The sequence below is a fragment of the Coccomyxa subellipsoidea genome (genome assembly GCF_000258705.1).
Source record: "Coccomyxa subellipsoidea C-169, whole genome shotgun sequence".
NCBI classification, from domain to species: Eukaryota; Viridiplantae; Chlorophyta; class Trebouxiophyceae; family Coccomyxaceae; genus Coccomyxa; species Coccomyxa subellipsoidea.
The window spans coordinates 1,304,180-1,328,792 of NW_005178040.1; the positions used below are offsets into that span (position 1 = coordinate 1,304,180).

Genomic DNA, 24,613 nt, shown 5'->3' on the forward strand with positions numbered 1-24,613 from the left:
ACGCTGTCGCCTGCGCCACAGCCGTGCCGCCTCCGATCGCCACAGCTTCTGCTATTGCAACTGCGCAACAAGAGAAATGCCCTAGATCTGGTGCCAGCATGTGTTCCAATTGGATGCGAGCAGGGTTTATTTACGGGTGGGGGGTTACAACACAGCATGCCAAAGACAGGATGATCAAGCAATGGAAGGTACAGCAGCGCCATATAGACATGATTAGCATGCTTCATGAGGTGCTGTAATTCCAACGGTTGCTTACTCACTGCAGTGGCAGCATGACACTCAACTGGAAGGCATTCAGTGAAAGGGGGGCCTCACTGGAGATGATGGGTTTGACGCCGGGGCAGCCGTAGATGGCAATGGCGATTGCGAATGCGCGCGCCACCGCCTGTGCCGGGGGGCCGCCCTCAGCCAGCGCGCGGGCTGTTGCTACTCCGATGGCCTGCTGCGCCGCCCCACCCTCTGCACCGATCCACAACCGCGAACACCCCATCAGCTCACTGCACACTGGAACTTATCTTGAGCACACATCGCAGTCACTTCAACTGGTAATAGAATGACATCATCTGTCCTTCCTGGCTTGGCCTCTGATACTATCCTCTGCGTCAAGGAGGATTCCTTCGGAGGAGAAGTGGATTTTGCCAATCTTTATGCCAGGACCACTTGCCACGACGAACGCGATATCTCCTTTATGCGCGCACGTTGAGTGGGAGCCAGACTCGGGGAGGAAGATTGCCATCCTGAGCCTAAGCAGGCGCAGGTAGACAAACAAAAGTAGAAGTAATGGGGTGCGCACGGCTGGCGGCGGAGGCGAGGACTTGGGCGGCTGCGGTGGGGTTCTGCTGCGCGGCCGTGGCCACAGCTGTGGCCAGCGTTGCGGCTGTGGGACTCCTGACGTCCGGTGCACCGGCTGCAAAACACACGTAAGGAAATTCAAGCCATGCGATGTGCTTCGTTGTAATGGGAATCTTCATTGCGAAGCCCTTGACCAGCCTTTGTCATCACCATCTGGCACAAGACAGAGGCTCGGACGGAGCTTACCGCCACGAACTCGCATGCAGGCCACTTGCATAGCATGTCAATGCATGGACTCTGATTTCCCTGGACTATGGCGCATGCAAAAATCTCCAGCTGGCAGGCTTTCGGGCAAGCCAGGCACTGGGAAATCTACTCAGCCTGGGATGTATATGCATGTTGCGTCACCTTGTGCGTAGGCTTGCGCAATGGCAGTGGCCTGCGCTTGGGCGGCGGGCTGGCTGGTGGCTGAGGCGATTGCGGTCGCGGCCGCCTGCGCGTTGCCGGACGTCAGCGCCGAAGCAGTCGCCTGCGCCTCCGCGGGAACAGGCGGCACCAGGATGGCTGCATCAAAAAGTTCCCTGGCTGGCTTGAAGGATATTAGAAGGTAATAGGCCCAAACCAACACTTTCATTTATGCACACTCTTGAACCTCCTGAAGTAGGATCAATTTGCAGGTGCAAGGCACTCTGAGAACGAGAAATCCCCCCGACAGGCCCCAACTGTCCTCAAAACTTGTCGGAGGATCTGAAGGATCTTTGCACCCTACTTGAAGCAACTTGGGAGAATTGATGTTCTCAGACTACTAATTTTGACGATCAGCACGCGACACAGCGGAAGATATCAATGTCAGTTGATATCAAGATCAAATAAGGCGACCTGTGGGCACGGTGGGTGTTGGCGTGGTGACAGGTACAACGCTGGGCAGCGTGAGGCCGACTGGGGCGGGGGGCACCGGCGCGGCGGGGGGTGCGGGGGGTCCCGGGATTGCTGTGATGGTCGCCCCTGCACTGGCGGCTGCCGCTGCCTGTTCGCATCATGAGCAACCCTCACCAGGCCTTTGTAGCGCAATCCAAACAAGGAGATTCAGTGGGTGTTGTTAGCACAGAGCACGGCAGCGGAGGCGTCAAGAGGCTGATGGATTCTCTGTGGAATATGACATGATAAGAGAAGATGGACTCGGCGGCATAAGTACTGAGCACCGTGCCCACGGTTGATTGGGTCTTGCTTGCATCTGGCGAGTCCAACAAGTGGTAGGATTGTGGCAGCGTTTCACTGCAGCTTGTCTGCAGGACGCACCTTGCCTCTTGGCAGGAAGAGTGTGTGACAATTATAACAACAATAATAGTATTAAGAGAAAATGTGTGCATGCCTGTGTTGCAGCGACTGATGCAGACGCGGCGGCCCTGGCAGCTGTGTTGCAGTCTCCAAGTGCCACCGCGCTCTGATCAAAACACACACCAAACATCCTTCAAATTCACTGCCACAAGATAATTTTGGCACACCTCTTTGTCTCCTTCTCGTCATCTTGCATGCATGGGTGCGTGCATCATCTTTCTCGAGAAAGCAATTCTTGCTTCTTCTGGCACACCTCACCTCCAGAAATTCTGCAGACACCCCGCTGCATTCGTTGCTCCTTCATAAACAGTGCAGATGCATGTCTGAAGCGGGTGGACGCAGCCCTCACCGCGACAGAGAAGGCAGCATTGGCGGCCGAAGCCGCGCTCGCCGATGCGCTGGCAGAGGCGCCGCCCGCCGCGGCCTCGGCGCTCGCATTGGAGGCGGCCAGGCCGGCGCCGATCAACGCTGACAGGGCCTGCGACCTCCCGGCCGCTCCACCTGCATCGTAAGACCTCTCCAAATGGGTTCCTTGTTGGAGGCAGGGCAGCATTGACAAAAAAATGCTGGAAGCAAACCAAAGACTGGTGCTGCAATCGCCCATGAAACCACTGTCTGTGCAGCAGGCTAACATGCTCTGAAAATCGGTCAAATGAATCACAGAAAGATGAAACATCACCACGCCAGAATTGTGACACAGGTTCCAGAACACAATCTCTTCTTGCAGTGCTCAGCAGCTCCTGAGATTATGCTATGGCACACTAGCCCCTAACAAAAAGGATGAGCTGTTGTACGTGAAACACAGGTGGACCGCACTGGGGCCGGCGCAAGCGGAGGCCACAGCGTTGCCGGCGGCCGCGCTCACAAATGCGGCGGTCGTGGCAGCGTACGCGGCTGCGGCGCCGCCAGAGGGGCATTTGCCGCCGCCGGACGAACCCAGCCGGCTGGCCTCCCCGGCGTTGGCCGCTGCCGCCTGCGCGGATGCGCGCGCTGCCGCTCCGTCACCAGCGAAAGCCTGCATGCATGCAGCCATTCTGTCACATCAAGGGGAAATGTGGGATTTGCATCCTGCCTTTCCTACCAATTGCTTTCGTGTTTAGCAGGTCAAGCTGGCACCTTAGGGTCCAGTTGATTAGAAAGTGGAACCCCTTTCCAAGTTGAAATTTCCCTTGAACACATTGCATCGCTTCCAGCCAATCTAGGGCTGGTCACTGACTGACTCTGATTTCCCCAGTCAGGTCCCAGCATGGCCTGCAACCACTTGGGCCTCGCGACACCAACAAAATGGACATCGCATGCATTAAATGACCACCCAATCTATTGTATCGTAGCAGCAGGACCTTCCAGGACGGTCATGGCATGTCCTGCTGATATCCCCAGCTACACTTCTTGCAGGTGGGGCGCAGCCACAGAGATTGTTCAGAAGCATGTGTATGCTGGATTGAGAGTGCAGCAGAGGTTGTGAAATGTCGCAGGCGCAGAGTGACGCACATTGGCGGCTGCACCGGCGCTGGCAGATGCAGTGGCAGCTGTGGCGGCTGCGATGCCGCAATCCCCGCTTGCGACGGCTGCGGCTGCTGCCGATGCGGCCGCCAGGGCCGTGTATGCAGTGGCGTTGCCCACAGCGGTCAGGCAGGAGGAACCTGCGCATGCACGACGATTTGAGGACATGGCTGCAATTTTTTCTTCACTGCTGCAGACTGTGGATGGACGTCATGATGATTTTCTCAACCACAGAATGCGAATGCATTGCTTGAAGGGAGTTTCTGGTAGCGCAAGCACCTACAGACGAGGCAACAAGGTCGGCGGAGGCGGCTGCTCCTGCGGCAGCATAGGCAGAGGCAGACGCCGCAGCATCCGATGAGAAGCGGCCGGGGATTGGAGGCAGCCCTGAGCTTGGCAGCTGAGCCAGCCTGCGACCCACTCCTGTGGACCATACATTTCCGCCTGCCTCTCCCCAGGCACCTTCCAACAGGTGGCTGTAGTCCTCACCTGTGCCATGGGCCAAAAATTCAACTTAAATGTGTACCAAATTTCCTATACACGACTGAAACTTGCACGCTGTGGCGTCAGTGGTCAGGGAGTGATCTAGACCTTCAGGGGGTACTTCGGTCTGAAGGTGTTTTTGAACATGTACAGCTGCAGCTTGAAAGTAGACAGAACAAGATAGACTTGTATCAGCATAAATAAGCATCTTTCTTGCCGATAAGGTGCGCACCTGCTGTGATCCATCCGAAGCCATGGTGCTCGGTAATTCCCTTGACATTAGAAGCAAACACCAAATTGGCGGACACAAGGATTGTAGCTGCTAGCGAGCAGACCAACACTGCACTGCAGCGAGGTGCCAGCATTGTCGGACTCGTCCGAACTGTCTTAGAAGAGAATCAAGTTGACATCGGTGTCACACGATCCGCCCTAACCCACAAATTACCTGTACATTTACAAAATGTTGATGCCAGCACCAAGAGACGATTGGTGATGAGATCTGCAGGATCCCGACTGGTGTGTGCTTGGAATAGTCAGCCAACAACCTGTCCAAGGTTGGGGGGTCCCGTGCATGCATGCGTGTCAACAAGCCAGTGAAGTGGAAGACCACAATCTCAAAACAAGCCGACTTGCACCCTGCGTAATTTACACGTCGGCATTTCTCTTTGTCCAGTTGTCGTGTGAGCGGCAATGAAGCTATCAACCTTACACTATTGCACTCTTGAATTCCATGCTGATCTTGATCACAGGGGGGAGCAAATGCAAACGCTTTGCTCCTACGACAAGTGTTCAACATGTACTGCGAAACACTATTGCTGCCACTTTAAGAATGTATTTGCCGGTGCCGCACAGCGGCTGCCTGCCTGATCGCGCACCCTCTAGCCAGCACTGGCTCTCACCAAGACCCTGAGCTTCAAGCTTTCTTCTGACACAAACTTCACATTCGATACATGCCGCATGGTGGCTCTAGATGTTTGCACAGGATCAACACGCTAACCTCAATCTGGCAGCTGGCTTGTCACTGCGAGTTTTTGTCAATCGTTTTGCCAAAATGGCTGCAAGTCAATCATGGCCCTCTCCTGTACTGCAGCATCCCTGACCCGTAATATGTCATCAATTATGGAGCAAAACTCATTCTTATGAGGATCCTCTGTGAGCTTTTTCATGGGGGTTCCTCCCTCGCAGCTGCGCAGCTGGGCACTAGGCGGAGAACACTTGGAAGTGGCAGTCCTGCGGCTCGCCGCCCGGACCATTCATGTCACCTGCACACCACAACAAAACACACACATCACCTCTCCTCTCTGCTTCTGGGAAGTGACAGCAATGTTGCCATTATCCGCCACCGCCCCCCGTATATCCACCACTCCAAGTCTGGCCGGTTTTGTAATAATGCGTACCACATCATGGGTTGATTCTAATGACTCCTTACCCCCTGTGAGTCCTGGTAAGTCTCAGAGAGTCTGCTTGTCATCAACACCCAAGGTTTGCACATCGCTTGCAGCTCAGCACAGCCATTCTTTGCCTAGAGCATGAGACGGGAGTGGGGCGCACCGATGTCCCAGGGGCAGGCTGAAAACGCGGCGACGCAGTCCTGTTCGGCGCGGAAGACGGTGTAGTCGCCGGCCTTCTGATCCTGAGGGGGCATGACCCAGCAGTAGCCAGACTCGTCAGGCGTGTCGGTCACGTTCATCCACAGATTGAAGGGCGCCGGAGTGTAGTAGCCGTAGCGCGGGTCCTCGGCCAGAGCTAGGTCCAGCTCGGCCAGCGCGTTGTACAGGTTGTTGGTGCAGCTGTCGTGCTCCTTCGCAGCCTCCTGCGCGCACATGCACACAGAACACCCGTTCAAAGTCGCATCACTGCAACTTTGACTCCGCGAGGAGCACCTTTCCTGCGCGTACATGCAACCAGCACATGTTGAACTGCGCAGCAGCCCCGCTCTTCTTGGCGCTCGCAGTGCCTTGTATGTCTTGCATTCTGTTTAGGCTCACTGATTTCGGGCAGAATTCTGAATGAAATTGGCCACCGCGATTATTATCTTGTGACATTGGCAAGAGCTGCCCTGGTGTCATGGGCTGGTCGACTGCATGAGGTCTGTGCATGCATGCAATGGGGCTTGCTGGTGTGGCTGTGCTAGGTCTCAGTAGCAAAGAGATCAGTAGAAAAGACGATGGAAAGGGGCGGCACCTCTCCGATCTGCAGCACGTAGAGGCCGTAGCTGCAGGCGGCGGCTGTGGTGTCGTGGACGCCGGGGCCGGAGTCCTCCAGCATTGTCATGATGGGTTTCATGGACGCAGTGTACAGAGTGTCACCAGCCTGCGCCAGTCAGCATGCCAGCTTACAAATCTGACAACTGGATGTGTTACTCATTGCTGGCATTACATGTGCTGCACAAAGAGTGAGAGAGATGGGGTGCTCAACATGCCTTTGCACTTAACAATTGAATGGGTGACATGTGGTGAGGAGGGCAGGCGCACCTGGGGTGTCATCTTCTGCAGGGCGTTGCGGGTGTGGTGCATAGACATGATTTCCTTGCCCCATTCCGATGTGCTGAAAGCCCAAAAGTCCACCACCTGAGTGCACAGCAAGCTAGTGACCCGTTTTGAAAAAATATCATGCATTGGAACTCAAATTGCATTGAAAGCGTCCCCATTTTGGTCAAGCACTACTCACCTGCTTGCCATGGGTGTTGATGACCTTCAACAGGTCGCCCTTCTTCATGTGCGTTGCCTTTCCCTTACCACCGGGAATCAATATCAAGTCCGTCTTCGGCTTTGCCTCTACAACAGCGCTTGCTGCACGAACTGACAGCTGCATTCTCCCTGTCACAGGCAAGAATATCAGTTTGGACTTGGCTTTGTGTCTTTTGCTCCTTGCAAACATTAAGAACCATTCGTAGGCATCGAATTGTCTTGTCTACCGGGGACGAAGAATACCTTCTGTTCACATCAACACAATGTTGGGACACAATGCAGATTAGGGGATGGGCACCTGTTTGGATTCTCGATGACAGACGAGCTCCAAGTGCGTTTCGTCTTGTAATGAAGGGAAGGTCATGCCTCATGCTAGGGAGATCTGTGGACAGAGAGACAGCAATTAGCCCTCAGTCTTCGAGGATCGGCCGAGTTTGCGGGGGCGATCTGAACGGCATTTTTTAGTGGACCTCCTAAGATAGGACGCCATACAACATTCAAACACCTTCACAAGTACCACAGAAGATTTTGAAAGCAAACTTGGGCAGTTACTTACCCTGGGGTCGATTTAGCATGGCGCAGGGCTTGGCAGTGGACCCAGAGCAGAATAGCGTGGCCTGCATTTTGCTCTTGCACTGATGCAAAGGAAGAGCCCGGACAGATACAAGCATTCCTTATTTTCTGTCGACCAAATGGGGCACTGCTCTTGCCATAACATCACGCGGAAATTGAAGACGTATATGGAAAGGGATATGCGAAAAAAATCCCACGTGGGACCCACATGTTGCGTTCTATCTATCTTGCTTCCCTTCACCATTCAAACTCCTAAAGCTCAGATGGTGGATGCAATGGCCTCTTCTCATTGTGGCTCAAGTACAGCATGCCCTTCCATCATGGCTCCCTCTATCTGATCAGTCAGCAGCATAGCTGATGCAGATTTGCTATACATTTCACACGACGGCAAAGCTTTAATACACTAGGGAATGTACATTTCTAGGAGCAATTGCCTCACTACCCTAGTCAGCCTGCCTTAAACGTGATTAAGTGCACCTAACAGATTCATGTAATCTTAATTGCCTTGTCCACGCGCTGCTCTCACATGTACATCTCACGCTTCATGGCCTCAAACGAGTGCATGAATGCAGCTGGCGCCATGCAAGGACAAATATGATATGAATGGCCGCACAAAGGAGAAAATGAAATCCGCAAACGGTTGCAGAATCTAAAGACAAAAATCTAAATCAAATCATTGAGTACTCACGGGAATGTTGGCCCTTTTTAAGCGTATTCTCTGTGCTCTAGAGCAGACCTGCAACTTATACCTATTGAAACGTCCAAGACCTGACTGCTGACAGTCTGTTGGCAATTCGCATGGGAGGACTTGCGCATGCTTCCAGCCCAAAATAAATAGGAAGACAGCTGGAAAGCGACTGGATGAGCTCCAAGTCAAACGCAAGCCTGGCTCGTGGCTCGCCAGCTCAAAATAAATACACGCACTTATTCAGTGCAATTGCTGGATTCTGCCTCTTCCAGATGTGATGAAATTGTCTTGTTATGCTTCTGTATCCTGAATCTTTCATGGTGTATTGCAAATGAGTTGATCTGCTCCAGTCGGTCAGTGATCACGGCGTTGCCTGGCGCTGTTGCAAAGAAGCTTGGGCCGCTGCGGTGACGTAGCCAGGCGTATCAGCTCCAAGGTCCATGGTCAACTTTGAATCCGTTGCACCTGAACATGCCCACCCCAAGGTTCGGCTCCCAATCTAAGGCTCGCGACATGTGCAACACACCTGATCATGCCACCACCATGCCCTGCTTTCTGGATAGCAGCCTGGCATGCAAGTTCTGACTCCATATATGGCCATATCCAGCTGGCCCACTTTCAAGAAAGTGACTCCTCCGTTCAAGTGTCAGAAATGGCAGAATCATCCCAGAGCATACCTGCGCCCTTGATCAGGTAGGCAAGGGTAGCCATGTCACTGGCACTCGGCTGCGTAGAGTTGGAGGGAATGAGCTTCTCGATCAAGGGCTTCAGGCATTTTGCGATGAGCTTCAGTCCGTCTGCGTTTGGATGCAGGCCATCTGGCATCACCGTCTGCGCAAGTGACAGAAGCTTGCCTCAGTATACACAGAGATCAAATTCATGACTCAATCCTTTGAACGCTACTCTCAGCTGCACCGCGGGAAGACTGTCATGCGGCAAGGCATCTTGTTTGATACACTTCAGGGCTTGCCAGAGCGAAGGCATGCACCATCTAGGCTACCATGCAAGGTGGGCAGCGCGCTAGGAAGCTTCATGTGTGCATGAAGAGTGTTCTCAGAAACTTACTGGATCGATGCCGTCTCCGGTGGATGTAAGAAATCCTCCGCCGCAATAGATGTAGTGAAGGCTTGGATCTGCCATGGTCGCTTTCTGCCACAGGCAAGATGGTTCAATTAATCCAGGCAGACACACAGCAGACCAGCAATTACCGTGCGGTGCAGCACAAGATGTGACACAGCATTTGTTCTCACCCTGCACTACTTCTGACTCATGCCTGGCGAGAACCTGTGCATACCTGGTACTCGGCGTTGAGGTACGCCACTGCTGAAGTGAAGTTGTTGGGATAGGTGAATTTATTGGCAGCAAAGTCTGCGCCACGTGGGAGAAGCCCTTGCACTATGATCTGGGTGCCCGGCATTGCTTTCCTCATGTCACTCAGCATCGCCTCAAACCTGCATTCCAAGGTGCCTCGCCTTCAGCTGACGCTCAAGCCAAACAAGTCTGTGTTTGGAACATGCAAGCGCCCTATGCCCCCTTGCATGATCTTCCAGGATTGCAGGGTACATCAACGTGAGACAAAAACATTTTGAGGATTGGTGCTGTGAGGCGGTTGCAAATGGAAAGGGGTGCACCTTGATCTGATGTCCTTGACAGATGCCATCAGCTCAATCTCGCTCTCCTGTGTGCACTCTGATACAGCGTAGAGGTCATTTGTGCCGATGAGCACCACTGCCACCTTGGGAGGCTTGCGAGGAAGCTGGCCATTCAGCATCCTCCACCACAGATGCCCAATCTGGTCACCTGCAATACAAATGAATCTGGTCACCTGCAATACAAATGTAATCTCTCATTCATGTCGGTCTTTGACAACACAGAGGGATTGGTGCTCTGACAAGCATCTTGCCATACCCATTGACATGACAGCTAAGCCAACTGATGCATCCAGTTGACAAAGAACTGCAAACAAACACTTGCAGTTTTCGGAATTCACCAGCAATGGCCATGATGCCCGCCCGGTACTTGTATCCGAAGAACGCCAGAAAAACAGCGCGCATGTCAGAGGCAACGAAGTTTGTATCCAGCCTGCCGTCCCAGAGCTTCCAGTGCAACCCTCCGGACGTCCCCCTCCAATTCTCCGATATGGAGTCCCCATAGAATACTATGTCATACCCCTGCACATCCACTCTGTGAGACATCCTGCGGTGACCCATTTTCTTCACCACGCTTTACTCTTCTACACCCCGGAAATTTTTACTACACGCTTCTCCTGTCGGTTGCAAGGTGTGTCTGCAGGCAAGCTGCAGGTACAGCCTGCCACAAAATGTTCCTCTTGTTGGACTCGCCGGATCCGAGCAAGACTCAAGCAACCGTGGGCCATACACAACATAAACCATTTTTCCCTATCCAGACTTTCTATTTAATTCGCCCATCAGTTTGCAGGATGTCAACGGAGTCAATAAAGTGTAACAGAGATGCATGTAGGCCACCTCCATGGAGTCTGCAGTCTCCACATCAATGATCTCTACTTCCAGGAGATTGTCCCAGCCCAGGCCCCATCCATCCCCCGACCTGTTGCCCGGCGCAAGCACCGGCAAGCCCCATTTGCATTGACTCTTTGTGTACTTCTGAGCAGCAGTACGGGCTGCGAGCTCTGCGCACGGCAGCACAAGAATTCCGAACCTTGGCCAGCTTGATCCAGTGACCCTTACAGTACGGGGGGTTTCAAGGTCAAATTAGCTTGTGCTGGCACATGTGAAGACAACGAGAGGCCCCTGAAACCACGTACCTACAGCATCGATCCCTCTCGAAAGCTTTGTGGCAGCGTAAGAGCTGATCTCAGCATTGATCGGATAGAAGCAGTTCGGCCCTGGCAGGCTGGAGGTATCATTTGGTTTTATAGTGCTGTAGCAGCAGTTCAAAGCATGACATTGCTCCTTTGAGACGTCTTTGGGACCTGTATACAACAACAGTAACAACTCGCCGCCGTGAATCTTGGTATATACAAGCAAGAGTGACACAATGAAAAGTCTGAAATGTACACACCGCATCCTTCATTGAATAGGGCTCTGTTGCATTGATTGGATGCTGCTGCCCCATACAGCAGAGCAGCGACAAGAAGCAACCTAGGTGCAAGCTTTCGCATGGTTAGTTTGAGCTGTATTGCTGAGGTCGTGCGGTACCGCTCTCCGTTATACGAACATTGCTTTATCTTCATGTAGATTCATATATTGTGTTACCGATATCTCAAGTGATAGATGGTGATGTCCAAGGCTAGTTTTGGCCGGCAACTGAACAGTAAACTTCTGTCAGGGTACTTTAGTTGCTGCTCTCGTCCCGTCACGCTATTGTAACTGACTACGAAAGGATGGACTGGTCCTTTCAAGCTTTCAAGACGTGTTCAAGCAGTGCTAGCAATCACAGAAACTCTTTCATCCAAAGGAAGGGGATCCATGGATTGGCCTGTGCTGACATGGCAGGGTTCGGAAGATTTGTCATGCAAATTAGCTCCAGACGAAGTGCGTCAATTCTTCTTGTGTGCAGGAACAAATCAAATCATTGTGTACTAGAAGAGCTATGTTTGATTTTCCTTCAATTTCCAGGGTAGCTGAATCGTTGGTGCAGAAGGCATTGACAGGCTGAATGCAGACGTCGTGCACGGTCCTAGTGTTTAAAGACAGGGTAGAGCAAGTTGACTTGAGAAGACTGAATAATGAATGCAATTTTGTGCCTTCTGATTCTCTCTCTTGGCTATGCTATAGCCGTGACGGACTTCCGCCCCAAAGATGACTCAGACGGCCTTGCTAGAGTTGAGGCTAATGAACCGCTGAACGTCCACATCGTGTTCTCGAACCATTTGGTAAGAAAATCTTGAATTTTTTTACTCGTTCAGTGTGATGTACCTCCTGACCGTACCGAGACATGCCCTGCCGAGCCATCGTGATATATACTTTACTAGGCTGCAAAGTCTGGTCGCACAGGGTGTGCAATAAGGCAATAATCGGATAACACAGCCCTATTACGTCTCTAAAATGGAACATTGGGGATATGAGAGAACTGCACTTTACTTTCAAGAAACATGAGGTTTCTTGTGTAACAGGACATTGGATTCGATAAAGACGGCAAGGGTGGCACGGACAACGACATCATCAACTTCAACTTTGAAGAACACTACCCAGCTGCGGTACTAATTCGTTCTGCTGCACAAACATGTTTTGCAAGTGCCCATGATTGTGGGCTAGTGTGCCCACTCTCTGACAACCACACTAGATGACCACTGACAGCCAGTGCTTTTGCTGAGTGCATTTTGTATGTTGTGCAGATAAAATGCGCCAATGAGCTCCGCCAGTTGGGCGGAACAGAGCGCATGAAATACATGACTCATGTAAGAGCTTACTCCAGCGTGCAGACCTCCCTTGTGCACTGTGCATGGACATGTCTGCTCATCATATCATTCTGACAAAGTATTGATTTCCATGTGTGATCTGTGCAGTCATACCTGGTGTCCTTGTTTCTGGACTGCCCTCCCAATATGGGCATCAGGTGCCCTAGCAGACCGGCGGTAGAGGTGCGGAATGCACCACTTGTCTGATACAAAACACCCGCATTCTTAGCAGACATGCCAACTTGTCTGATTGGAAACATCTGCATTCTTAGCAAACATGCCAATATGCTGGCGTCCCTGATGGGATTGTGGCACAGGATTCTGGTGGGCCTTGCTGAAACTCGAACTGTTGTGCATGCAGGCATTTATAGAGGCGGTGCAGAATGGGGACATTTGGTGGCACGCCATGCCCCACAATGCAGAGCTGGAGTTCATGGACAGGTCCATGCTGCAAGCCAGTATCCAGCTCACTCACGAGCTTGATGCAGCCTTCGGCCTGCCTCCAAAAATCACAATGAGCCAGGTAAATTACAATCCCCCTTCACCCAATTGCTCAATTACCTTATTTCCTGGACCTGCATGCCTCGCTTTCGATGCCTTCACAGTTACAGCATTGGTGAAACTAATTTAGTGCTGCAGAGGGATATTCCCGGCTTCACTCGGGCGGCGGTGCCTGTGCTGGTGGACTCTGGGGTGAAGGCAGTGACTCTGGGGGTCAATGGGGGGTCGGCTCCCCCAGATGTTCCATACAACACTCCCTTCCTGTGGCGGGACATACAGTCTGGGACTGAGCTGATTGCCATGTGGCACCCAGGTGATCACCAAAACGCAGCGATTACATACTTCATGCTCTCTGTGCTACGGCTTATTCTCTGCTGAATCAATGCCGAAGCAGAGAAACAGCAGTAGGGGAGCTGTGGTTTAGAATCTTGAACAACTGAATGCTTGTGTGTTGTTCAGGTGGTTATTCGGGGTCACCTGTTGATAAGGGCAAGGACCCCATGGAAGGTTGTGTCACTGTGGAGGGCCTCAACCACGTCCTGTGTGCTGCGTGGAATCTGGGTGACAACTCAGGCCCGCAAAACTCAACCAAGGTGACTGCAACAACTTTGCATGGGAAAGTCATGCACTTGATAGCTGATGTGTTGCTGATTTCCTCCTCAAGACTGCCATCGTGGATAGGACAGCTTTTCTGGTGATGGGTGCCCACATTTCTACCCATTTAACCGTGTCACACGCACGTGCATGAAGAGATCTGACCACAGAAACAGCGCATGCGCTCTGACCCAGAGCATGCTTGGGACATCTGTCATGCTGATGCAGATAGTTTCTTCAAAAATCAAGTGTTTTGATTGTGCATGCAGGTCCTTGAGATCTTTAACCTGGTGAGGGGTTACTTCCCGGGCGCCAATGTGTTTTCCTCCACCTTTGATGCATTCACCACGGAGCTGCTTGCCAAGAAGGACTCCCTGGACCTCCCAGTGGTGACCAAGGAGATCGGCGACACCTGGATCTATGGTAAGGTCTTACTAAGCATGCAGAAACCAATGCGCACGCACAAACCAGGACTGTCACTCACACTCACCAGCTTGTTTCCTAGCAACATTATTTGACCAGCGCAGCAGGTTCCTGCGACCGCAAACATGCGATAGGCCTCACTCGCACTCTTCAATTTAGAGCCAAAAGATGGGTGCTGATACAATTTCATGAACCTCATGAACCTCATGAGTATTGAGAGAATCTGAGGACATGTGCGTGTGCAGGGGTACAGAGCGATGCACACAAGGTGGCAGAATTCCGCGCACTCATGCGCATGCGGAGAACCATGCTCAGCCGGGCGGATGAGTACCCCATGCGCAACTTCACCCGCATGCTCATCAAGGTAAACTTTTGTTTTTGTTCCTGCCTGCAATTCAAATTTCAAAATAATGGTACAAGGAATTCATGCTTTCTTCCTACCTGCTCACAAGTGGCTGCGTCTAGTATCTGTTCCTTCTGCTGTGCTGTGTGGGAAGAGACTGCAGGTGTCTATTGTGCAACATGGCCTGCCATTGCCTTGGATAATTTGTTTGTCACTTCATTGAGTGATAACGTTTTGAGGTGCTGTTTGCTCCTGTAGGTCCCAGAGCACACTTGGGGCCCAGATGTGAAGGTTTACCTCAACGACTACACCAACTGGAGCAATGATGCGTTTGCAGCTGTGCAAGGGCAGCAGAATTACATCTACATGACAAACGCCTGGACGCGGCAAGCCTCCTACAACAGATGGGCACTGGAGGCACTGAAAGAAGCCAGCTCGGGGCCTGTCAGTGCGGTGCGTCCTGTGCACCTTCCATGACCACAGCGCAGTGAATTGCATTACCACGGACTGTCATGGAAAGAAGAGGAATCTGACAATATTACTGTGTTCTGGTGCAGCGGTTCAAATCGGATGGCGCCATAGAGGAACTGGCAGAGTTGGAGGTTGTTCCCGATCTTGGGGATTTTACTCTCCTTGGGAAGGCTGACAACCTGACATTCTCGTCCCATGCCTGGACAATCACCATTGACCCTGTGTCAGGTAACACTCCTAGTCTGAACTACGGTATTTAACATTGCATAGCATTTAGAAAGCAGTGTTGAATTTGGCAATATTTGGGCAATATTTGTTTAGTCCCTTGTCGTGAGCCACTGTTCCCAGGATGCCTGTCCATAAAAATCGCTGGCAAGCATGCAGCTTGAGAAAGCAATTGCTCAGACCTTATGTATCTTGCAAAGGTCTACATCAAGTGTTCTGGATAATAATGGTGCCATTCTGCGCAGTCAGGTGAGGTGTACTGGACAAATGCAGCGCGACAGAGCAATTGCAAACACCTGGTGTATCTTGCAAAAGGTCCACATCAAGCGCAACAGGGCACTTTATACACTGGTGCTATTGTGTGCACTCAGGTGGCCTGTCTGGCCTGTCGCGCAAGTGGAACAACGGGCGGCAGGGCGCGCAGTGGGCGAGCAGCAAGACTCCCCTGGGGCGCTTCATGTACAGCACATACACTGAGGAGGACTACAAGGTCATCTGGGACCAATACCAGTATGTGTCACGCAGCGACGACTGGTGGTTCCGAAAGGACTTTGGCAAGCAGGACCTTGACACCCATGCTGAAACCAACCGCTCCAACACCTACGCCACTGTGCAGCAGACGTGGAGCAAGCAGGTGTTGCTCTCGCCTCTTCTTGAGGCCAGCAGCACAATAAGAGTTGCATTCTTATTCTGTCAGAACCAAGTTTCATTGAGGTCTTGTTGTTTGGTGCTCTGTTTGCATGGGTATTCTGGAAAGGATAAAACCCACCACCATCTTGCGGAAATTGACCTTGTGGTAATTATCTCAGCCCGTTTTATAATGTGCAAACTCATCTGCGCATGCAGGACAATGAGGGCAGTTTTGAGGTGCTCTCTGTGAGCACGCTCCCCGAAGACTTGCAGACGCGAGTGGGAGCCCCAGCACAGATCTGGCAGTGGTTCAAGTCTCCCTCGGCCGATGACCGCCTCTTCTACAACGTGCTGTGGGTCAACAAGACCGCCACGCGCCTGCCAGAGGTGAGCAGCTGCTGCCAGCAAGTTTTTCTTTGGCTCCCTGTCCTGCGTTTGGAGCTCCACAGACATCCCAATAACACTCTTATATTCCTGCCTTCTAAGGAGCAACACACTCTTCAGAATGAACTCCTGCTGCTGAGGCTCTTATGTAAAGTTTTGGTGCAATGCTTGTTCTCTCATCCTTTGCATTCCAGAAGCACTTTCACCAGATCTCAGGACACTAAAATTGCTTCTGATCTTCAGAGAGAGTGTATCTCATGTGCAGGCGCTGTGGGTGAGGTTCACACCAGATCCCCAGGTGGCCGACCCGGACACGTGGGGCATGTCAAAGCTAGGCAGCCTAGTGTCTCCCACAGACATCGTGCGCAATGGCAGCCACTCCATGCACGGGGTGGATGATGACGGCGTGCTCGTGCGAGGGCTGGGCCACAAGAAGAGCTGGGAGCAGCTCAGGATCAGGTACGCCCAACACTTGCAACCCACACCTTCAAACCACACTTGTGTGGATTGAAGGTGTGTGTAGCAAAGACTGTGGGCTTTGCCTTGGCCCACAGTCCTTGTTTGAGTCATACTTGTACAAGGCAGTCACGATGCGGCACGCTGGGTCTGCACAACGTGACCTCCCAAAGAAAGCACTACGGCAGGCGTGGGCTCAATGATATTCAATAAATTGTGTGCAATGTGATCATTACTGCTCCTGGGCCAGGAGGCGTATTTTGTTGGTCCACTGTCTTACACCTGCAAGGCAGCCCTCTCTCCCTTCATCAGCACTTGCTCCGTCTTCAGATATGCTTTCCCTCATGGCTTGGTTCCTCAGCTGAAATTGTTTTTGTGCAGGACGCTGGACTGTGCTCTGGTGAGCCCTGGGGTGCCGAACCCGTTCCCCAATCCTCTGACGCCGTCGGACATGACACAGGGAATGTCCTTCAACCTGGCCAACAATATCTGGGGCACCAATTACGTCATGTGGCAGCCGTACGGGGACCAGAGCCCCAACATGGGCTTCAGATTCGAGTTTGAGATGCTGGACAAAGGCTATTCAGAGCCTCACATGGCATGGCGATAATCCTCCGTTGCATGCATGATCTGGAGCACCCAGCAGTCGCAAGCACAAACAAGTTGCCACAACTGTACAGTACCAGATTCAGTATTCCTTGGGCTTAGTAAGAGCAGCAATTTTCTGTTTCCCTTACAGGCGTCTAGACAGATCTCTTCAGCTGTACGTCTGCACTTCATATTCAAACAAGGAGGGGGATTTGATTTGGTTAATGTGGTGCTTACTAGACAGCTGCAAAAGTGCGTCCTATTTGTTGAGTGCTGGCATGCACTGAGATAGTTACGTTGGCCAGAGAAGGTCTCCTGCCAATCATTCTGAGTGCGCTGACAGCTCCAACAATTTGACACTTGCAACATGTCAATCCTATTTAACCGGTTGAGGGGAGTGTTTGAGCTGATGGCAGTGCTTGACTTCATTTGGAGCTCTCTATAATTACAATTCTGACCAGGATATCCTGATAACTCTTAGACAATAAGAGACGCAAGAGGTGCAGAGCTACAAGTGACGTGCAGTTGTGCACATCTAGAATACATCTTGTAAAGAGGATCAACCCGAGCAGTACCCAGTGAGCCCAAACAGATCTGACTAAAATTGTAGAGCACGATGTGACTCGAACTTCCTGCTTTCCTGCATTATCTATGCCAATTTAGACCAGCTTTGCGCCGCTGTACAAGCCCTCAGCATATTAAGCTGATAATTCTTTGGGGCCTCTCTTGGAGACTAACAAAATTATAAATGAGAGTATATTATTTTTTAAAACTTCTTGTATTGCATGCCTATAGGAAAGCAGTGTTGTCACGAACAGTGTGCCACACTCCGTCACCAAACTCTACATTTAGAAGCACAAATTGTACACCAAGGGAGATCACGTGACATTTACAAAATCCTCTGCTCCTCACTAGCCGGCATCAGGTTCAGGCGGGCTGTGCGGCCGCAGCAGTAGGAGATCCCAGGGGAGATATTGCGCTGGCGGCGACCTCCTTGGAGATCCCCTGGCGCACGTCGAGACCATGAAGAGCGCGCAGCACAAACAATGCCGTGTCCGCGGATGTCCAGTATGAAAAGTGGCTGCTGATGGCGCTCAGCCACGGGTTCTCCGTGGGGCCCGTCTGTGACACACGCAATCGCCCTTCTGAGCACCTTCTAAGCGCCGATCTTATTTTGCCCTCTCTAGCAACGCCCGCTCTCTAGCTCTGTGGATTAGTACGCGCTATCATCAGCCTCCACTGAAACCGCGGAGGCACTCAAGAAGCCTCAGGCCAACAGGACAAAGCGTAATCCGCGCATGTGCAAGCCAATTGAGGCACCAAGCGATCAGGACAGCTGCAGCGAATTATTGGCGGCGCCACATGCCAAGGGGATGCTTGTTCATCTATTGCATGGGCACCGAGATCGAGTTCCCTGACATCAAACCCCTCTTCTCTCTCAAGACAGGAGAGATCATAAGAATGCAATTCTGCTTGTCAATTTACATGGCCTGCTAAACAGGATCAAAAGCAAGCTGCTCAAGCACCTGAAGCACGAAATCCAGGCGGCCGGCTGCGGTGCGGTTGGCGACGGGGGTGCGAGCAGCCACGTCGGGCGGCGCTCCGGGCCCGTCGGTGAGGCGCCAGATGGCGGTGTCCTTGAGGCCGTGCGATGTGTTCTGCAGCGCCTCGTTGTCCGCCGCGTCCTGCTCGTTGCTCTCCTCCTCCTCCTTCAGCCCTGCCGCCCCACGCAAGAGGAAAGCTTCTGTCCCTTTGCATTTCATGGCAAAGACTCTTTATGTCACTGAGCCTGCTGAAATTCATTCTCTCTTTTAGTCACTGCGGTATCTCTGCTATGTGTCATGCTGCATCCCGGCTTTTACAGGCACAGTGCTCATCCTGCGCACATTCCGTGTGTAATTGAGGATGCAACTGGACAGAGAGCAAATAGGCGTTGGGTCCTTGAGCCTGTGCAGAGCCTGTGCCAGCAGACACAACCTTACCTTTCAGCCTGGACCCTGCCAGCATAGTGGCTATTACATGTGTAATAATATTTGCCTTCTTCCAGCAGCGCTGATCCTGCAAGCGCAGCAACGAACGCAGCGGCTATTTTTCATGCAGAATGCATGCTGAATTCCAAAGCTAGTTGTGCAATATGAAGTCACTACGATGGCGGGGTTTAGCGCACCCTCGGTTTCTCGTGGGTCGACACGTTTGATGGTAACGGCGTTGGCAACAAAGGAGGCGCCAAGCTTGAGGGAAGAGATGCCGGAGAAGAGTGCGGAGGATGCCTTGGCCGCGCCGGCGCTCATGGCTGCGCTCACATCCTCGCCAAACTCCTGCAGGCCCACGTGCAGCCGCCGGCCGCCCTTGGCGTACGCCGCAAACACCGGCCGCCGCTTCTCAGCGCCGGGTATCACTAGCGGCTCCAGCCTGAGCACGCGCATCACCTTTCAATATCAGGCCACCTGTCCTGATCAACCAACTCTGTGTACATTTTCCATGCCGCCCGCCACTGCCGTTTTCTCGGCATTCCTTTGCTATCAGCGTCAAGATCAGCTGCTCTTCAACGAGCGACAGAGTGCTCATTCCCGCACTCTGGAAAACTTGAGCAAGAAGGCGAGGGACATCAAATGCGACAGGCTTGTCTTTCTTCTGATTTCGATGGTGCAGTACAGAGAAGAAAAGAGATGGATAAAGCCCGGACCTGTAGCCAACAGGGTCAAAGGGGTGGTACAGGTTGTACATGCGATGCACGGCCGGCAGCCCGTCGCCGTGGCCCTGCTGCGCCGGCGCTCCCGGCATCAGCGCGGCGGCTGTGCGCGTGCCCAGGCCCCGCCCCTTGCCAGGGTCCACCTTTCTCAGCGCCAGAAACAGGCCCAGCGGAGATCCTGCATGGGGAGCTCCAAGCCTCAACATCTTTACCAAAAGTGCTGCATGAGTAAACAGGACATACAGTCTTTTCTTCTTAAGCCAGGTAGCTCTGACATCACTTGCTGTAACACGATGAGACCTGGAGGGGCATGATTGTTCTAATCGCTGCATTGACATGCTCGGTGAAAAAGAGGTCTTGAGTCAAAGCGGACCTATGCAGAAGAACTGATCTACGCTGAAGTCGAGGGAGGGGATCTGCACTGCAGGGGCAAGGTGCGCAGCCTCCTGCGCGGCTGCCGCCGTTGCATACTGGTCACTTCCTGCACATGCGGAACCCCCCCAGTCGTTAGTAGCAGCGCCTTTGATGTGCTCCCCTCACAGTTCACTGCAGAAATTTGAAAAATGATCTCTAAGACTCTGGGGCTGCATGCATGGGATGGTCACCTGTGGGTGAGGCGCCCCTGGCAGGCACCGGCTGGCCGCTGGTGCCGGCAGCGGCCCCCATGGCAGCGCGCTCTGCATGCGCATGCGCCAGGGCAAGCTCCCTCCTTAGCCGCGCATTCTCTGCCCGCAGCCGCCTCTCCTGCACACCCACATGCACACAGGTTGCAGCCTTTCAAGGCAGAGCAACAACCGACTTTAGAGACCTGCAGCATTGTGAAGGCTAGATAGGATGACATAGAATGACTGCCCGCTGTGCAAGGGACCGAGAAGGCAGGTGAGGGTGCTGCTGCGCACCTCTTCCCTGGAGGAGTCTGTGGGCGACCTGGCTTGGCCGATGGGGGTGAGCATGCAGGAGAGGTCAGTGAGGTCAGCGTCAATGCTGCCGCTGAGGGGTCCCCTATTTCCAGAGCTGCCCATGCCAGACGTGGGGCTGCTCCCTGCCGGCCTGTCGCCAAATTCTAAGCCCTGCATTGACATCCAGGCATTGATTCTAGACGGGATAGGAGACCACCCCAGATAACCCCTTGGTGCAGGCTTGACAGCTAAAGGTGTTGTGGACACTCAAGAATGGGTATGCATTCTCCCTGCTGCAGGCTTGACAGCCAGGGGATGAAGTTCACACAAGGATGTAAGCACAAGGGGAGTGAGACGCGCAGGTTGCAAATGAAGTAAGGTACCTGGGTGTCAATGGGGGATAGGCGGGCTCGTTTGGCCTGCTGGATGGCCTCGGGTGACTGGGATGGCGGCTGGTGGAGGTGTAGGGCGGCGTGTAGCTGCGGCTGGTTGCACAGCACGTCGTACGAGAGCACGCTGCCCAGCGAGTGCGCCATTACAGACACACTCCCCTGCACCATTCATCACTCGTCATGCCCCTTCATGACGATGCTCCCTCTTACTTAGCAATTGTCCTCATGGCATGCATCTAGGTTCAATGCATGTGAGAAATGACCAACTTTTGCAGCACATCCTCCTCGATCAGCAATCCTCGCATAAAAATTTCTCTCGGGATTCCCCTGAAGAGCTTCAGAGAGATATGCCTCCAGCTGGCATGCTCACAGCAGACTACAGCAGGCAGGGTGAAGGATTGCATGCAGCTGGTGGCGCCCTGTCTGCCAGCAGGGTTTCAGTAAGTGGATCTGCCGCAAAATTAAAGAGGAATGCCGCTATATTCAATTCAACAGGAGTCAAGGGGTGCGTGCCTGGAAGTCGGGGTGGCGCAGCATGAATTTTGCAAATTGGGCGTTCATGGCGGTGACGAGGGACTGCAGCATGTCGTGGCAGTGCAGCGGCGTCAGGTACAGCAGCACCTCAACTGCAGTCGCGTGCAGCATGCTCCGCAGGCTGCGCACCCCCGGCGGCATCAGCGCATCCGCCAGCACGTCGATCTGGACAACAATCCAAGCTTCTGAAACACACAACACTTGCAAGACAATTTGCAAAGTAAGCTCTTCCAGCTCACAGCTTACCCCCTGGAAATTTGCGGGCAATGCAGAGGTACTGTACTATGAGTTTGAGGGTGGGCAATGGGCAAAATGCAGGGTACCGCTCTCCATCAGTATTCCACCATCGTGTCCTTTGCGCTCAGCATTGCTTGCACTACGAATGTATTCTTCGGCAGAGGACCATCGTGCAAGACAATGTGCACCAAGCCATAAGCATGGTCCCTAGTCTTATTCAAGGAGTGGAGCGCGGTGGAGGATGGCTAAAGAAAGGGGAGGGGCGCACGTCGAGGTTGAGGTGCTTGCGCCACTGCACGGGCAGGACCTCAGTGCGGCCGGCCTCGCGTTCCTTCTCGTCCACATCCGTGAGCGCCAGCGCGCGCAGATTGTTGCGCACGTTGCTCGCATCCTCCCCTATGTTGCTGCCGCTCAGGTTCTGCATGCAAAGTGTCCCAGCACTTCAGTGAGGGCCACCACGCTGCCAAACCAAAGGCAAGGCTCACGCACAGGTTTGGTGGCATGCATGAAGCGCGCCAGGGCCCACAAAAAGTTAGATGCACCTCACCCTGCAGCCAGCCTGTGCATTGCAAGACATTTGCAAACGACATTTGTCATTTGCTTCCCCATCCATTTGCTCTTGGTGTGGCAAGAGCCTCAATTGGATGGCTGCATGCGCCGAATGCCCTCCAGTGGGAGCTGGTCCATGCAGAGAGTTGGTACTCATGCATCAAGAATAAGGGAATGCAGAGCAGATGGGGCCCAGTGTGGCCGACCTGGCCGATGCCGTGCACGACAAAGACCAGCCGGTTGACGGGCACACGCGCCGCAAAATTGTCGGCCTCCTCGGCCTTGACGTCGACCTCCACCGCCCCAGCAGCTGGAGCCTCGTAGCCGCGGCGCAGCCGCACACCGATGGCCGGATTGCTGCTCCAACTCCTGAAACATCAAAGTACAAGCTAAAATTTGACAGGTGCTGTCACTCAGGAATGACACACAATTATCTGGCCGCAGTTCAGGCATTCAGGCAGATGCTGGGCAAGCCTTGATCTCAGATCCGGGCAGCACAGCTCGTGACAGCTGTTGTCTCTTGAAGAGAGGGGTACCTTGATATCCATGCCGAGTAGTTGTCCCTGCACAGGTACATCTCCTGGCTGCTCACAAAGAGCGCATACATGCCCTGCAAGCAGGCATGGCTGACTCTCAGGACAGAATGCCGGGTATTGCCGATTTGCTACATTCACAGAAGCAACGTTGTGATCCTCTCAACTATGGGGACATATCATGTAATGTGCAGAGACACTTTACAAGAATACACCTTTGTCTCGTTGATAAGGGAGCGCAGCTCCAGGCGCGCAGCCTCAATCCCCTGCTTCTGCTGCTGCACATGGCCCCTGGCAGGATTCCATATCTCCCCTCGGTACCCCTCTTCCAACTCATCCGCCACCGTCTCCTGATGCAATTGCCATTCCTCAGCAAGCATTTACTCAATCTCTCAAACCATGATGAATGCATGACCAGCACCCAGTCAATCAAGACAAATCCTTCCCAGCACATCACAATTCGCTACTGAAGGGATGTAGACTTGTTCTAGGCAGTGCCCTGCATGCCTGCAGCGAATGCCTCACGCATGAGCAGGCCATGCAGGGACAGAGGTAGTCCGGCATGCACAGGCAGGATTCACCTTGAGGGGGACCCAATCAGTGCCCTTCTCCATGAACCAGGTGCCTCGGTGCACGCGGTGTGCATGCTCGGGCCAGTACACGCAACGCATGCGCCGCCGCATCATGTCCACCTCATAGAGCCCCCCGCGCACCAGTTCCCCCACCGCCTCCCCCTGCCCCTCCCCAGCCACAAATGCCTGCATGCCCAACCCCCAATCACTTACTGCCACAACTGCACAGTGCATTAAGTACTGAATACAATGTGCCCAGAAATGCGAAGTCGTGGATTTTGCAAGGGGCCTTAGGACTGTCAGGAGCATGGACTGTGTACATGAAAGTGTATCGCGCAGGATAGAGCGCCCAGGCATACCTGCCAGTTGCTGGACCCGCACTCTTCCTTGGCATTTGTGTCTGAGGAGCTGCCGCCCTGCCCATGCTCTGCCAGCCCTGTGCTGAGCTCTGCCTCCTCCTCCCACCATGCCCTCTCCAGCTGATCCAGTCGTTCCCTGTGGCCAAACAAATGGTCAACTCTGTCAGTGGCTGTAAATCCCCAAGCATCCTGGAGCACCAGCTAGCAGGTCATGGGTTGAAGATGGCGTTGCCATCTGCACGGATGATTACCTGTAGGTCTTTTCCAGAGTGAGGTTGTCGGCATCCCCAAAGCGCTGCAGGTGTGCCCTGTGCTGGACATCTGTCTGGTACACAGCTGCACGGCATAGAAGTGCTTCCTGAGCCAATACTGTTACAAAAAAATGGTCATCTGATATATGCAGATCAGTCGCCAGTGATGCCTAGAGCGATAGGAAGGCTGCATTGCCATGCCATGCAAGGTAACCCCTAGACGGTCATATAATACAGCGAGAAGAAAGGTACTAGGCAATCAAACTCTTGTCATTTGTTTTAGGAAAAGCAACAAGATCGAGATCGGTGGACGATGCCACCCATTTGTGCGCCACTGAAATATTCTGTGCACTGAGCGGACCTTTCAAGGAGAATGGCTGCTTGTTCCAATACCAGCGCAGCTGATCTGGATGTAGTGGCTCGTATGACCAAGCGGCAGAGAGGTCTTCGGCGAGGGGTTTCTCAGAAGAGTCCGCTTGAGCAACAGGGACAATGTCCTCCTTCATCGTCCACATAGAACTGCTATAGGAAA

The 24,613-nt window shown here is 53.0% G+C and overlaps 3 protein-coding genes across 3 annotated transcripts; 1 reads left to right on the forward strand and 2 right to left on the reverse strand.

The window, feature by feature from the left end:
* Positions 1-4,745: 4,745 nt before the first annotated feature.
* On the reverse strand, positions 4,746-7,506 carry COCSUDRAFT_32414 (hypothetical protein). Its single transcript, XM_005650368.1, has 7 exons — positions 7,363-7,506; positions 7,105-7,188; positions 6,787-6,935; positions 6,591-6,686; positions 6,301-6,429; positions 5,668-5,929; positions 4,746-5,378 (listed from the first exon to the last, which is right to left on the reverse strand). Exons 3-7 carry the CDS (start codon positions 6,928-6,930, stop codon positions 5,317-5,319), a joined length of 693 nt encoding a protein of 230 aa, XP_005650425.1. The 5' UTR covers positions 6,931-6,935; positions 7,105-7,188; positions 7,363-7,506; the 3' UTR covers positions 4,746-5,316.
* Positions 7,507-11,776: 4,270 nt separating this feature from the next.
* COCSUDRAFT_46416 (hypothetical protein) lies at positions 11,777-17,633 on the forward strand (the record flags this gene model as incomplete). The annotated part of the gene is made up of 15 exons (XM_005650369.1): positions 11,777-11,923; positions 12,164-12,247; positions 12,386-12,448; positions 12,557-12,631; positions 12,810-12,971; positions 13,088-13,262; positions 13,409-13,542; positions 13,813-13,966; positions 14,212-14,330; positions 14,568-14,762; positions 14,867-15,008; positions 15,377-15,639; positions 15,852-16,022; positions 16,285-16,478; positions 16,857-17,633. 15 exons carry the CDS (start codon positions 11,777-11,779, stop codon positions 17,083-17,085), a joined length of 2,307 nt encoding a protein of 768 aa, XP_005650426.1. The 3' UTR covers positions 17,086-17,633.
* Positions 17,634-17,990: 357 nt separating this feature from the next.
* COCSUDRAFT_40125 (DDHD-domain-containing protein) lies at positions 17,991-24,596 on the reverse strand (the record flags this gene model as incomplete). The annotated part of the gene is made up of 17 exons (XM_005650370.1): positions 17,991-18,185; positions 18,590-18,780; positions 19,231-19,475; positions 19,750-19,933; positions 20,129-20,236; positions 20,361-20,499; positions 20,655-20,825; positions 21,038-21,205; positions 21,617-21,745; positions 22,086-22,235; positions 22,573-22,735; positions 22,903-22,976; positions 23,115-23,249; positions 23,481-23,657; positions 23,831-23,966; positions 24,082-24,166; positions 24,443-24,596. The coding sequence occupies 17 exons, from the start codon at positions 24,594-24,596 to the stop codon at positions 17,991-17,993; spliced, it is 2,604 nt and encodes an 867-aa protein (XP_005650427.1).
* Positions 24,597-24,613: the final 17 nt, after the last annotated feature.